This window comes from Hippocampus comes, unplaced genomic scaffold (genome assembly GCF_001891065.2).
Source record: "Hippocampus comes isolate QL1 unplaced genomic scaffold, H_comes_QL1_v1.1 scaffold162, whole genome shotgun sequence".
Lineage (NCBI taxonomy): Eukaryota > Metazoa > Chordata > Actinopteri > Syngnathiformes > Syngnathidae > Hippocampus > Hippocampus comes.
The window spans coordinates 281628-298175 of record NW_017806279.1 but is presented as its reverse complement, the minus strand read 5'-3'; the positions used below and the strand labels follow the sequence as shown (position 1 = coordinate 298175).

At 44.3% G+C, this 16548-nt stretch overlaps 1 protein-coding gene across 1 annotated transcript; it reads left to right on the top strand.

Moving 5' to 3' along the window:
- The first annotated feature begins 2616 nt into the window (after nucleotides 1-2616).
- dusp4 (dual specificity phosphatase 4) lies at nucleotides 2617-12155 on the top strand. Its single transcript, XM_019857928.1, has 4 exons — nucleotides 2617-3653; nucleotides 4768-4895; nucleotides 8576-8795; nucleotides 11005-12155. Exons 1-4 carry the CDS (start codon nucleotides 3284-3286, stop codon nucleotides 11391-11393), a joined length of 1107 nt encoding a protein of 368 aa, XP_019713487.1. The 5' UTR covers nucleotides 2617-3283; the 3' UTR covers nucleotides 11394-12155.
- Nucleotides 12156-16548: the final 4393 nt, after the last annotated feature.

Below are 16548 nucleotides of genomic sequence, written 5' to 3'. Positions count from 1 at the left end.
TCACAAGTTGCATATTTTGCTCGCGATTGTACTACCGCTCTCATTTTTGGTCAAATATTTCACCGTGCTTGTAGCATTTGCATGGCCATATGCCCGTTCTGCGAAAAGTCTTTTCGCACTGCACCTAGTAGGGCGTGCACGGCACACCATCAACTGATCCCTTCATTGTGTATGCAGCCTGTCACGTTGCGATGTGCAAAGTGAATGTTTGCCGTCATGGCAACGCACCTTTAAAAAAAAAATCCACTTGGGAGCAATTTAAATAATTTTTTTATCTTAAAAAAATATATATACACATTGTGGTGTTTTGTTTTGTTTTTTTTTACACTGTGGCCGACTCATCACCGAATCGGCTCAGTTCCAAGGCCCAAGTAACTCAATTGGTTGCAACCGTCCACAACGTTTCATAAAAAAAAAATATTGTGTCGTTTTGCATCATCTGACAAATACGCTCAAAAGCAGTGCAGCATTCTTGTTCCTTGAATGTGTTTTTTTTTTTTTTTTTCAGTACAATCCGACTAACTATCAACTTCAGGCAGTTGTTTCCATGCTACGCAAAGGTAGGTGCTCTGCCAAGCTAGTCCCGGTGGAAAAGCCTGGCAACGCTAGAAACACACAATAACACAAGCTCCCGGAACGTTGCATCACTGTGCTCGCATATGACAATACAACATGCAGTTGTAGAGCACAGAAAGAGAGAAAGGTTGAGGGAGTGGAAAGAAATTTCCTAACAGTGACGTGTGCCGATACGAAACAAGCCCCTCCCCAATTAAGAGGGTGTATTGACGGATGACGGCATGCGTGCGGGCTACGGACGTGAGGGGATGAATGGCTTGATGGGAGGGGGGGGGCAGGCAGAGGGAGGGGTGACATCAGCAAAGAATCTCCCCCGGACCAATGGGCTCGAATCTGCCTTGCCGCTGTCTCCGCCCCCTCCCACCTCTCCCTTGTTGCTACGGCAGCTGCACCATCCCGCCTGTGTTTTGAGTCGGTAGTAATGCGGCGTGTTGCATTGGTGTGTTAAAGGAAGCTCCAATCCAGCACACGTGATCGCCATTTACTATGCAGCCTGCCTGCCCTTCCCTGCTCTTCATCATCCTTCATCCCTCATCCCTCGCCCGGTCTTTTCCATAAACCGTAAACTGCATCTCCAGTTAATGCGCTATACAAGGTCAATCACAATCCAATTGGGCTGCATAAACAGGATTTCGGGGAGGATTTATGGGCAATCACACTGACACGGCCTTGCAATTTCTCAGTGCTTTAAAAGTGACTTATGCTCCCCTGACGTTAGCAACTCGCATCATCTCCAGGGTATTTGAAAGCACCACAACAGTCAGTCAACGGAGCATTGGTGGTGGAATTTAAAAGCTGGCCTCCCAAAATATAAAGCATCATCAAAATGCTCAAAGAATCATGCGTGAACCTGACCAAAGAACAGCTCCACCAAGGACATCTTACATTCGTTTCACTGCAAATCTAAAACTATCTACAGTGGAAACTGATGTCAATTGGCCCTGACTTTGTTTAAAAAAAAATAAAAATAATAAATGCCTTCCGAGTTGAAAGTGTTGCCATGCATAAGGACAACATGGAACCGTGGTTTTATACACAATGACAACTTAAAATGTTATTTGTATAGTTTTCATACACTTAATTAATAAAGATAGTCGAAATAATATTTTCATTCAATTACTCAACATCCCACATTGTCATATCTGGTTTAGCCTTTGCTGTTGTTTTGTTTGTGTGTGTGTGTGTGTGTGTGTGTGTGTGTGTGTGTGTGTGTGTGTGTGTGTGTGTGTGTGTGTGTGTGTCATCTGCTGCACTATTTGGTGTTGTCACCATGGAAATGAGATCAACATGCAAATACCTGAGCACACTCAACAAAGATGGAAGATGCAAATTGCTTCTCTGTTTTTAGAACCACACACACACACACACACACACACACACACACACACACACACACAAACGTGTCCACACACCAAAGCACTCCTGCCTTTTGTAGTGCACACAACCACAATGCGATGTTGTGTAGCTGAATGGTAAATTGTAACGCTGGAGTATTATTATTTGTCAAGGTCTCGTGAGAACGATTGCACTTTTTTCCCCCCAAGGGATGTAAAGAAAATAAAATAAATTGGGACCTAATTTTGGAAGTTTCAGTGTGTTCATTTTTATGTTTGTAAACATTTTGCTGCAATTGGCTGGCAACCAGTTCAGGGTTTCCCCCGCCTACTGCCCAAAGACAGCTGGGATAGGCTCCAGCATGCCCACGAGACCTCGTGAGAATAAGCGGATTAGAAAATGGATGGATGGAAAATGAATACACATATGTACTTGTCCTACGCACTGAGAGATTACATAAAAATCATTTGGAATTGTGAAAAATTAAAGTTTCGAGTCATTGTGCTTTTTAGACGTGATTTGAATGACTGGCTCATCGATCACAGTCTGCAAAATGCGTTGGCGACAACTGATCACTTGGATGGGCTGTTAGCTGGCAAATCAGTGAATGAGATGGGAGTGGACTATGAGCAAATGAAATGCCATGATCAAGTAAATTAAGCTCGGCAAAATTTTATTTTTTTCCTTTGACTTGTTCGTACCTGATTATGAGTGTGATCGGGTTTGTTCTAGATATGTGTGAATCCTGACTGTGGACGGTATGACAAAGAATGTTGCAAGCACGATCACCCCTGGCCACCCCTCACAAAAATTCTGGCTACGCCCCTGTTTCACGTTCGTGTTTATATTATTCTGACGTTGCACGTTGGCTGTTATTGGTCTATGTGAAGCTTTCAGTCACTTATCGCCAATCGAAAATGAGCACTACGTTTTTTTTTCAAGTCAAGTATTGTCCACCTGACAAGCCGTCGAAGTGCAATTTTCCCCCCATCGTGTGCGTTGTGTTGCTTTTTTGTGAATGGACAGCAGCGGAGGAAGGGGGCGCGAGACTGCCTGGTCTGTGATTGGCCGAAACGAATGACGCCACCTCCGCCGTGACGCCATGCTCCTCATTCATAAAGGAAAAAAAAAAGGAAAAAGGAAAACAGTCGAAACAATCGTGAAGAGAAAGCCAGAGTGACAGGAAGAGGGGGTCGCGGTAACAATGAGCTCCACGGGAAGCGAGATGCGCGCTTAGAGGAGCAGCGCTGCGGTGCTGCGGGTGGGCGGCAATCCACGCGGGATCCGGATTCAGAGGCGATCCGAGCCGAGCAGCCACAGCCAAAGTCGGCAGACCAGCAGCGCAACAGTCCCGAGAACACGCGACCCCGCAATGGAGGATCTTTGCGAGATGGACTGCCCGGTACTCAAGCGGCTTCTGAAGGAGGACGGCGCCCGGTGCCTGCTGCTCGACTGCCGCTCCTTCCTCGCCTACAGCGCGGGGCACATCCGCGGGGCCGTCAACGCCCGCTGCAACACCATCGTGCGCCGCAGGGCCAAGGGCTCCGTGCTGAGTCTGGATCAGGTACTAGCCGGGGACGACGAGGTACGGGCCCGCCTGCGCTCCGGGATGTACTCGGCCGTCGTGTTGTACGACGAGAGGACGCCCGACGCCGACGTGGTGAAGGAGGACAGCACAGCCAGCCTGGTGCTCCACGCGCTGTGCGGGGACTCCACGGCCACCCGCATCTACTTTCTCAAAGGTGAGAACAGCTTGCACCATTTCGCTTGCGCCCGTTCTCTCAAATCGGGTGTCAATCAAACACTGGAATTTTCCTTTGCCATTGTTATTAATGTATGAAGGACCATGATTATCCAACGATCACCAACGACCGACTGAAATAAGAACATTTGAATGGAATCATTTCGGTTGAGACGCAACATGAAAAGAAAGAGATCTCCGTGGTGTAACGCAATTCACAAGCACGTTGTGAAACGAATACTAAGCGTGACTCAAAACTGAGCACGATTATTTTGAGGATACGGTCGAGGTTCCAAATTAGCCTCCTGCTCGTTTTCGAATCGATACTGACTATTTCAAACATCCCTCCGTCAAGAGTTCTATCATTTTGAGTCACATTTGTAAATTCTAAAAGTAAAAGGGAATTGAATAATAAAAAAATTAAAAAAATAGAAAGAGATGACCAAATACCTGTTCCTGGTTGCATTTGCTTTCAATCGCCACATTTTGAAATTGCGCCGTCTTGATGGGGCCTGATTCGATCACTAATCAAGTATACGCTCCAATATCAGTCCGTTCAAATCAAAATGGAGGATTTTCCGCGAAGAATTGATCGATACAGACACGTGTGTCTGATTTGATACCTTTCCGAGTTTGATTTTCGTCAAATAACATTGTAAAATCTTCACATTCACCTTGAAGATAAGTCAATAAGATGTGGTGTACCTCGTTCACGTTGAAGCTACGATTGTGCCTCTGCTGCTGGATTTCACTCTTTTTTTTTTAAGACACGTGCACACACATACATACCACTTGACTCCTCGCAGAGTGCATGAGGTCATGCTCTTGAGCACTGATGCTACACAAAGCCAGAGCGACTTCCAGCGCACTCCCATGATCACTTCCGAGACAGGATGCTTCGGGTAAACGACAGAAGGGAACTTAGAAAATCGCCACTTGATTTAATGGAACTTAGTGTCCACCCAACACGGATGTTTAGACCGTGATGTCTTTGTGCGTGCGTGTGTGCGCGCGCGTGTGTGTGTGTGTGACACAGATGCCTTAAAGCACAGGAGGAAATGATGCTCTCAATCCGTGCGTGGTTTGTAAAGATGACATTTCTTCCACCATTTTAGGTGGTTACGACCGGTTCTTCTCCGAGTACCCCGAGTTCTGTTTAAAGACAAAATCCCTGCCTCCGCTCACAAGCCAGTCCAGCGTCGACTCGTCCTGCTCGTCCTGCGGGACGCCGCACAACGACCAGGTAAGAGCCCAAAAGACGATACTTTGCACTAGACAACAGTCTAAATAATAACTGAAGGCTCAGCTTTCGGAATACAAGTACTGTAACGACAACACAAGGCCCAGACAGCACAAATGAATTAATTTACCACATATTTGAGTTTCAGCAACACAGCCGCAGTCATCGATAAAGCTTTATTGAATGGTCCAAACAGATAAATGCAAAATGGGAACACTCAGAAGCAAAACTTAAAATGCTTGGCCATGTTGCTCGCGAGGCCACGCCCCCGTTCAAGTCACCTTGAACAGGTACACAAATTGTTGTTGTGACGTACATTCATCTTTCCAATCTACAGTAATTACACTTGATAAAAGCTACGCAAATATCTCCAACGTCTCCAGAGATGACAACGTCCCGCATTTCGGCTTCCTTCGTTCCTATCGTTATTTATATAAATCAATGATATGTATGTGTTCAACTTTTGTGTGACGGCACCAACCAAAAAGTGCAAATTCTGATTCAACCCGTTGTTCTGCTCCTTATCGCAGCATTGTAGAGGTGCAATGATTCATCAGCAATTCATCGATGATCAAATTCATCAAGAATTATTTTGACCATTGATTAATCGCGCTGCAACAGAGCTTGATGCCACGACGTCCAAATACTCAGAATCTCGGCCTCTCAGCAGTACATATTGTCAGATTTCGGTCATCCTCCATGAAAGCAGACTGATGATCTTTGTGTTGAATCAAAATCAGGTATTTTCAGACATCCGCTTTTATTTTGGGAACACAACTATCGACATTTTTTCGCACATTTTCTGTCATGCTACGGCTCAAACCTGGAACTGAATCGTAATTTATGTTTGTGCATTGTCAATTTGAACAAATGTCCTATTTTGGAAGAAGGGATGGAAATTAAAATGTATTTTTTGTCATCCATTTGGTTGATTCGTCGACAACATAATCCAGAGATGAACTGAAGTGGTCCGTTGCAACCCTGAAGCTGTTTTGCGCGTTTCGTTTTTGTTCTGATGAGTCACTTGCCCCCCCAACCCCCATACCGAAAAAAAAAATCACCCAAATAATTCATTTCGCCGCTGCCGTGTGACATTTGGGATTCCAAAAGACATTAATAGCACCGACCCGTCCTTCGACAAACAACCCATTTAAGTGGCAGTTGAATTCAAACACAACCGCAGATGTTGTCTATTTGACTTGCTCAAGGGCATCTCAACCGCTGTTTGCTTTCCCACATTCATTCCAAGAGAATCTGCCCATGCCGCGTCGCCACATCAAGCGCGCCGAGCCTCGGAGCTGTCGGAAGACGTCGTCAAGCGCCGAGGCGTTTGTCTCATGACAGCACGGGCCCGGCTCCACTTCACCACTTATCCTCCTCGCCCCCGTCACTTCCTGTCACCCCGGTGGCCTTGTTTTGTTTGTCCGTGTCCATTTCGTGCGCCTCTCGCAGTCACATGCGGGGCCCGGCTTCATTTCCCCCTGGAACACGAGCTGATCGAGTGGAGACAATTGGGCCTCTGTGCCGTTTTGAAGAAAAGAGATAGTCATGGCCGCGCTGTCAGGTGGGCACTGGAAGGCGTCTCGGAGCTTCCGGTGGCGGCGTACAAACAGGATGAGCTAGTTAAGCGTGCAATCCCCCCAACCCCCACCCCCTCCACCTCCTCCTCGCATTACATCTCTTAGCAGTATTGATCACTTCCTGAATCTGACAGCGGTGACATAAACTAACACAAGCCTCGTCAATAGGAACCACTGATGCAATGATTAAGGGGTGGGGGCTCTTCCACTGCCACATAGTGGCGTTAAAACTGTCACCACGATTCCTATTGAATTTCTATGGAGACCAGGAAGACTGTACTCTACTGTAGTTTTTTTTTTTTTTTAACCCTTTAATGCCTGACCCGTCAAGGAATAGCCAGAAAAATCCGATTTTGGGGAACTGAGATGTTCATTAAAAACCTTATAACAAAATCCACAAAAATATTTTTGCTATATTATTTTGTTTTAGATATTTGTTGTATCACATTTATAATCATTATGTAGATGAGATCAAAAACTGAAAATTTGGGGAAAATCATATTTTAAACCTGCAGTATCAAATTTGATACAGATGATTTAATGTACTATAAAGAATGAGTTACTTCATGAAACCGCATGTATCAAATATGATACGAATGGCATTATAGGGTTATTAAATAAATATGCTACTGCACACATAAGGCAGCCCAGTGATTCCCGACAAGAAGAGAACCTCATGGGTGCCTCATGAAATGATCCAATTTTATTTCATTCGTCAGAAATTATTAGTTATCACTTCCAAAGAAGTCTTTGTTTGTCCATCTATGCCAGTGACGTATAGTGACGGAGCGAACAATGAAATTCTCCTCCATTAGATAGCATCAACTTGTTATATGGCCGAAAAGTTTTTTTTTTTTTTTTTTTCCCCCACAAGGTCAATTTAAAAAGGGAAACCCCAATGCTGGGCCTATTCATTAAACACAACGGGAAATACTTGCCGTGTTCTATTCACATTTGTTGCTAGGTTGAATCTGGAGTTTTGGTGAGCTGCACATAAAATTCCATTTAAAAATGAAATTTAAAAAAATGTATGACTTTTTAAATGACTATGATCGCCTTTCTGAGCTGATGGGCTGGCAGAAATCACATAATTATGCCGCTTTATAGTGTGATGTATGGCGTCCTTTATGACTCATGCTGATGTTAGCAAATGCGGTTCCTTGCCCTACAAAGTGCTACGGGCCGTACCGGACGTGAAGTAGGACACCCATTTAATCGAATGGGCATGCGGTGTATGTTTTAAGAGGAATGTTCTATTCTGTGTGCTCTCGCGGTGTAGCACGAGGAATTTTCATTCGATGAAAAAGCCAGCAAACACCCAAATAAGCTCTGTCATTGATTTAAACCTCCTTTATTTATTTATTTATTTATTAAATCCCAACTGAGTTTAACAGTTAACATTTCATTGGAGCAGCACACACATCCATAATAAGCGGAACTGACTTTCACATGCTCCGACCATATGATTACACATTTTGCTCAATGCGTCATTGATAAGCCCCGTCGACATTTCCTCTCTGCTCCCTCACAGCAATCAATCACACACACACACCCACTGACCCTTTCCATGACTTGTCCAACTCCTGGCACTAATGCGATTATCCGAATACGTAAGTGGAGTCACCCTTGCACTTGCAGTGACATCGCCAAAGTTTGACACAAGAGAATTCTTTGTATTCGTCACCGGTGCTCTTTTCCGCAATACGGGTGTGTTTCCTATGCTTTAGTTCGAGTTTAACCTTGGAAAAAAAACAGCTTCAAATTCACTTGCATGCACTCGTTTGTCACGACAGGAGCTTCTCATGACCTTAATGCTATCTGCGTGATTTTGGTTGGCCAGCCAGGACACCTCACATGGTGTATTAGCGTTAGCAACGGAGCTTGTGTTACCGAGATTTCTTCTTTTCTTCGTTTTTTTTTTTAAACCCCCCCAAAAAATCTTGCAAAAACATTGCAAAGCGCTCGATATGCGTTTACTATGTAAAACAGTGGGGGAATGAAAAGTTAAGATCAGAGCATCCCGAGTACGCTCTTATCCCGACAACACGATGAAGCCATTTGACTGTTTTGTTGAATTAATCGTCTCGATCCTTTTGATTCCAGGGTGGACCCGTCGAGATCCTCCCGTTTCTCTATCTGGGCAGTGCTCTACACGCCTCCAAAAAAGAAGTCCTGGACGCAATCGGCATCTCGGCACTGCTCAACGTGTCGTCGGACTGCCCCAACCACTTTGAGGGCGCGTACCAATATAAATGTATCCCTGTGGAGGACAACCATAAAGAGGACATCAGCTGCTGGTTTCTGGAGGCCATCGAGTTCATCGGTGAGTTTGTTTTTTGACAATCTTGCAGGGCACAAATACACAAATGACCATATATATCCATCCATCCATTTTCTAATCCGCTCCTCCTCATGAGGGTTGCGGGGAGTGCCGGAGCGTATCCCAGCTGTTTTCACCCTGAACCGGTTGCCAGCCAATCACAGGGCACATAGAGACGAACAATCATCCGCGCTCACACTCACACCTCGGGGCAATTTAGAGCGTTCTATTAACCTGCCATGCAAAAATATGTGATCGGCATGTTGATTGATGACAATGATGATCATTGTCAATCACATAACCCGATCACCTGCAGCTCGTACTTTGCAGCCTGCAGTCAACTGGAGACCAGCCTTTCTACAGTGGAGGACACCCCCTTTCTCTAACTGCAGTGTAGCACACATCCTTTCCTTACCATTGCAAGTTACGGACCAAATTAGTAACACAATATATATATATATATATATATATATTTGCATTGCTTTCCTCCGATTGAGCTTCGCGCACATCTTCGACGTCGTGATGCTTTACAGATTTGCGCTGGTTTCTGGAGGCCATCGAGTTCATCGGTGAGTTTGTTTTTTGACAATCTTGCAGGGCACAAATACACAAATGACCATATATATCCATCCATCCATTTTCTAATCCGCTCCTCCTCATGAGGGTTGCGGGGAGTGCCGGAGCGTATCCCAGCTGTTTTCACCCTGAACCGGTTGCCAGCCAATCACAGGGCACATAGAGACGAACAATCATCCGCGCTCACACTCACACCTCGGGGCAATTTAGAGCGTTCTATTAACCTGCCATGCTGTTTTTGGAATGTGAGAGGAAATCGGAGTACCCGGAGAAAACCCACACAGGCACGGGGAGAATATGCAAAACCACCGGCCAGATTTGAAACCTGCACCTCTGCACTGCGAAGCCAACACGCGAACCCGTTGACCACTGATCATCAGTATACCAAAAAATTTGGATAGAAAGTACATAGATAGAATGTGCATATAGTGCGAGTAGGAGATGATGTCAGATCAGACGTTAATATGTGGCAAAGTGTCGCAGTCACGCTTCAGGAGCCCCTCCCGCTTTCTTGCCCAAAATCCAAAACCAAATCAAATGGCATGATTAAAAAAAAAATATATATATATATATATATATATATTTGCATTGCTTTCCTCCGATTGAGCTTCGCGCACATCTTCGACGTCGTGATGCTTTACAGATTTGCGCTCTGCGCTGTGCCGTGTGTGTAGGTGCTGGTATGTGTCATCGTTAGCTGCTGTGGGAGCAGATCGTGACTCATCCACATCGTTACCGGGTGAACAGACACTCTGTTACCTGACATCAGTGCATGAGTCGAAAGTGAACCATAACAAACAAACAAATGTCTTCTCAGTGTTATGTCATGAAAAAAAAAGTCATAATAAAGCACTTGAATAAAACAAGAGGAATTGAGGAAATGGCCTGAATGTGTCATACATTATGATAAAAATGTATTATATAGTGTTAAATGGTACAGAGAGGATCCATATTAGTAATGACCATTTATTTTTGTAGTCATGCTTCTCCATTTGAATGTTACAAATAATTGGTGCACAAGTAATCAGCAGAGGGGAAATAAAGCAATTATTTAATTTGTCTTTTAATTTAGTGCAGGCAGTCTGACATGCTGCAGGATATTTACGTGAGCGTCCAAGCAGTGACGCCGTTGGGGGAAATGGAATTTTCTGCAAATATTTTAATCAGGCTAGTTAGCCAAATGAGGTTATTGGTGGCGACCAAGTGAGAGTGAGCGTGTGCGCACAGAGGAAGAGAGGCGAGGGAGGAAGTGGGAAGCACTCAAATGTCTCCACTTACTCAATGTGTTTTTCGATTCCGGTTTGACCAAGAAACAGCCACACCGAGTACTAATATAGCGGTGAAATAGAATCAAGCAGTTGTGTTATACTTATACACATGCCTGTACAAAAAAATGTTAGTTTTATGCTATTATAGGAAAAAAACACATTTGCTACATGCTATTTATTTATTTCGTTTTGGGTGTTTGTTATTTGAAACCAAACATGTTTGATAGTACTGAGTCCACACTGTTGTAACTTTCGTTTTGTCCCAGTGTGCTGTAATTGGACTTTTTAAACCCACTTGATTTATTTACCTTTTCTTATATGATGTTTCAATTTAATCCAATGCTATTTTTCTTTGTGTGTGGTTTCAGACGCGGTGCGCGACTCGGGCGGTCGCGTCCTGGTCCACTGCCAGGCTGGCATCTCCCGTTCAGCCACCATCTGCCTGGCCTACCTGATGAAGAGGAAGCGTGTGCGTCTGGACGAGGCCTTCGAGTTCGTGCGACGGCGCCGCTCCATCATCTCGCCCAACTTCAGCTTTATGGGCCAGCTGTTGCAATTCGAATCCCAGCTGCTTGCCACCTCATGCGCCGCTGAGGCCGCCGCCACCGCCAGCCCGCTACTAGCGCCCAAGACTTCGTCGGGTGTGGCCTCGGCCGCAGCCACACCCACCTCGCCCTTCATCTTCAACTTCCCCGTGTCGGTGGTGAACTCCACCTACCTGCACCACAGCCCCCTCACCACGTCGCCGGGCTGCTGATGGCCTGCCGTGACGCTCCGAACGCTTCCCGGCTCACAAACCAGCTTCTTCCAATAAGTGACCCAAAAAATACAACTTGACTTTCAACCAGGTTCGTGTGTCGGACTTGAGGTGACACTCACACTATTGACACACACATGAACAATGAACTCATGACTAACAAGTGAACATGCGCAGCATGAAGGCAGGCTCTGTTGCCATTTGGGTTTGTAAAGGGGTGGAAAATTTCTGGTAAATTTCCATGGGAGGTTAAACCGAGGAGTTTTGAAGACACGTTTCAAGACATTTCGCCTGGGATATTGAGGGTAACTTAATATAAACGTTTCATATTCAGGAATGCCATGGTTGGCAAGTATTTCTCCATGAAATGTATGCCTTCTATTATTATACAAACATGTTCTGTTTCAAAGAAGAGGAAAACAAATAACTGATAAATGGTCGTCCAAATATGTTAAAATGACATCTCAATTCAACAACTTCAAATGATGACCTTGTGAAAGGGCAAACAGGGTGGGCTCTCAGATTGAGCCTTGAGGAATACCGCATATACTGTAGACAGACTAATTGGTCCCACAAGCATAGAAAAACCCCACAGTGAAGATGCAAAGGCGGAATGGATGTTTATCTATGCGTGTCTCATGATGAGTTGGTGACCAGTCTATGGTGTAGACCAGGGGTGCCCATTACGTCGATTGCGATCAACCGGTCGATCGCGGACTTGTCCCAAGTCGATCGCGAGGGTTGTAGAGAAGGAAAACACAAGCAACCAACCATATGTGTGTCTTTGTGCATGTTAGTAATATATTTTTTGTGTTAATGTACACTGCACCCGAATCATTCTATCAGTCTCATTTTCAAGTATTTAAAAAATAAAATAAAATAAAATAAAGCAGGTAAATCTTTAACCTACGGTGGCGCGTGACCTGCGGCAAATTGTTAGTGCTCAGCTGTCTGCAATTGCAGCTTGTGATCAGAGCTGTTGCGCTGTATCGTTTATCGAAACGTTATCATTCTTTTTATTCAGACTTTGGTTCGTGTACAATTCGCCGAAGGCATTGGCAAAGAATAGGAAGCTAGAGGTCTGAGGGAAGTGCTTTAAAACGGTAAGCGTGAGCTACGATAGTTAACAGGCTGCAAAAGTGCATCGCATGCATCCGTGTCAGGCTGTTGCTCATTGTATCGTGCGTGTGTATGTGCATGTGTGGTAACGAGTCGATCGTGGGAGGTTGGTTGATCGAAAAGTTGATCTTCGGTCCAAAAGGTTTGGGCACCCCAGATGTAGAGGAAGGCCTTTTTAGACAAAAAAAAAAAAACCCACCATGTATATATAGTAAGGCTGTTTTAGCCGAAAAAGACGACCATGTACAGTAAAGCATTTTTAACCGAAAAAAATGACCATGTATAGTAAGGCGTTTTTTTACTCCTAAAAAAGACGACCATGTATAGAAAGGCATTTTTAGCCGAAAAAAAACCAACCATGTATAGTGAGGCGTTTTTAGCCCAAAAAAACGATCATTTATAGCAAGGCATTTTTAGCCGAAAAAAACGACCACGTATAGTAAGGCGCTGTTATCTGAAAAACAACGACCATGTATAGTAAGGCGTTTTTAGCCCGAAAAAATGACCATGTATAGTAAGGTGTTTTTAGCTGAGAACCCCCCACCATGTATATAGTCAGGCATTTTAGCCCGAAAAAAACGACATGTATAGCAGGGGTGCCCATTACGTCGATCGCGAATGACCGGTAGATCCTAGACTGGTCCCAAGTCGATCGCGAGGGGTGTAGAGGAGAAAAAAACAAACAACCTTTTGTGTGTCTTTGCACATGTTAGTAATATATTTTTTGTGTTAATGTACACTGCACCCGAATCATCCTATCAGTCTCATTTTCACAAAAAATATTAAAAAACTAAAATAAAGTAAAGCAGGTAAATCTTTCACCTACGGTGGCGCGTGACCTGCGTCACCGGAAGTTGTTAGCGCTCAGCAGTCTGCAATTGCAACATGTGATCAGAGCTGTTGCGCTCTATCTTTTATCGTTATCATGATTCTCATTCAGAGTTTGTTTTGTGTACAATTCACCGAGGGCACGGGCAAAGAATAGACTCTTGAGGGCCGAGGGAAGGACTTTAAAACGGTACGTGTGAGCTACGATAGTTAACAGGCTGCAAAAGTGCGTCGCATGCCTCTGTGTCAGGCTGTTGCTCATCATGGCGTGCGTACGTATGTGCGTGCGCTGTCACGGGGCGATCGCGGGAGGTTGCTTGATCGAAAAGTCGATCTTTGGTCCAAAATGTTTGGGCACCCCTGGACTGTAGACTGACTAAGTCCCTGTGAAAAGGTTGAGCAAAAGGGCCGCTCAACATGCAAATTAAAAAAAAAAAGAAGAAAAGAATGTTTGGCATATTCATTTTCATCTTAGCTTCCATCAGTCAGCTTGTTTTAGTGAATCCTATGATCAAATACATTGACGTTCCCGACCTTCAATTTCCAAATTCCCATGGAAAGTTTCCAACTTTAAGAATTCCCCGGAGTTTTGCACCCCGAGTTGCCATGGAGACAACGGCTCTTGAAGCTGACGAGATGGATGCAGGAAGGAAGCAGGAATTTTAAGCACTCGCTCCTTCCTCCTTTGGCACTCCTCCTGCTGCCACACAAAAGACATGGACGTCCGTGCACTAACTCAGGCACCACCACTCAGGTCTGCACGGATTCAAAGGCTGTCGTCCAGGAGCTGACATCCCCTTTCTCCCCCTCTCTCTCTCTCTCTCTCGGCCGCCTGGCCCCTCACCACCCCCTGCTTGACCATAGTTTCCTGTCCATCCCCTCCTCACACACACACACACACACACACACACACACACACACACACACACACACACACACGCTTCCACAGGCCTTCCTCTCATCTCCTTTCATGTTCATCCTCTTCTTCTCATCTTCACCGCCTACTCCTCTCAGATGTTCGTCTCCTTCCCCTGACCGTGCGGCACGAGCAAAACCAAGAAAATAAGACCCTGGTATTCTACCAGAAACTCAATAGGAGCATAATAAGATCGTGTGGTGTCACCAAAAAAATTGTTCTTCCAATTTTCCGCCATTTAACAGGGAGATAAACTCAGGTTAATTTGTTCTTTTATTCGTCCTTTTTCAACTGCTGTTGCTCCTCATGAGGAAGGCCTGTTGTTTTGACTTCACACACACACACACACACACACACACACACAGACACACACACACACACAAAGAGTGGCAATGTACAGTTTCCTGTTTTTCAGAGATTGCCGACACCTATTTCTGTAGCACTTTGAAGTGATGCAATACCCTCTTTGTGATTGCTGATTGATCTGCTCATCACAGAGACAGTAGACAGGCTTTTTTTGGGGGGGGGCCGGGGGTGGAGAGTGAGAACCAATCAGTCGAGAGGAAAAAAAACCACGGCAATACTTTTGAGTTGATCTCTTTCTACGCTCTTGATGTCTGCCTAATGCACTTGAAGCATGACACGGCAAAAGAAAACCGAAACGTTTGTACAGAGAAGACAGTGAAAAGGAAAATAACTTCCCTTCAGTTTTACTGTGTGGAATGAATGAACTGTGCATTTATTTATTACGGAAGAACCACTGTTGAATAAAACTTGTTCTTAATTAAACTGTGTATTTTCTTCAGCAAAAAAAAAAACCCTGAAGCCTAGTTTAAAACCTTTGAAATCACAGCCGTGGTTTTAAAATCCTATTTTGAGACCTGCTCAGCTGTAAGACATTTTTTACTCCAAAAAGACGACCATGTATATAATAAGGCATTTTTTTGCTGAAAAAAACGACCATGTATTGAAAGGCAATTTTAACCTGAAAAGACAACCATGCAGAGTAAGGCGTTTTTTTCCGACTAAAAAAGACGACCATGTATAATAAAGCTTTTTAGCCGAAAAAAAAACGACCATGTATAGTAAGGCGTGTTTGGCCGTAAAAAACGACCATGTATAGTACCACTTTTTTTCAGCCGAAAAAACGGCCATGTATAGGAAGGCGTTATTAGCTGAAAAAAACGACCATGTATAGTAAGGCGTTTTGAGCCGAAAAAAACGACTATAGTAAGGCGTTTTGAGCCGAAAAAAACGACCATGTATCGTAAGGCGTTTTGGCGGAAAAAAACGACCATGTATAGTAAGACGTTTTTAGCTGAATGAAACGAGCATGTGTACGAAGGCGTTCTTAGCTGAAAAAAAACGACCATGGATAGTGAGGCGTTTTAGGCCGAAAAAAAGGACCATGTATTACAGGAAAGTGTTTTGGGCCGAAAAAAACGACAGTGTGTCGTAAGGCCGTTTTCAGCCGAAAAAAACGACCATGTATAGGAAGGCATTTTGGGGCGAAAAAAACGACAATGTACAGTAAGGTGTTTTTAGCCGAAAAAAAACACCATGTATAGTAAGGCGTTTTTAGCCGAAAAAAACGACCATGTATAGTCAGGCGTTTTTAGCCCAAAAAACGACCTGCTATAGTCAGGCGTTTTGGACCGGAAAAAACGACCATGTATATTAAGACGTTTTGGGCCGAAAAAAATGACCATGTAAAACGAAAAAAACGACCATGTATAGTAAGGCGTTTTTAGCCAAAAAAAAAAAAACAACCTACTATAGTAAGGCGTTTTGCACCGAAAAAAAACGACCATGTACAGTAAGGCGTTTTGGGCGGAAAAAAACGACCATGTAAAGTAAGGCGGTTTTAGCCGAAAAAAACGACCATGTATAGTAAGGCGTTTTTAGCCAAAAAAAAAAAACAACCTACTATAGTAAGGCGTTTTGCACCGAAAAAAAACGACCATGTACAGAAAGGCGTTTTGGGCCGAAAAAAACGACCATGTAAAGTAAGGGGTTTTTAGCCCAAAAAAATTACCTGCTAAAGTCAGGCGTTTTTAGCCAAAAAAAACGACCATGTACAGGAAGGTGTTTTGGCGGAAAAAAACGACCATGTACAGCAAGGCGTTTTTAGCCGAAAAAAACGACCATTTACAGGAAGGCGTTTTGGGCCGAAAAAAACGACCTCGTATAGGAAGTAGTTTTGGGCCGAAAAAAACGAACGTCTTACTATACATGGTCGTTTTTTTCGGCTAAAAACGCCTTACTATACATGGTCGTTTTTTTCGGCTCAAA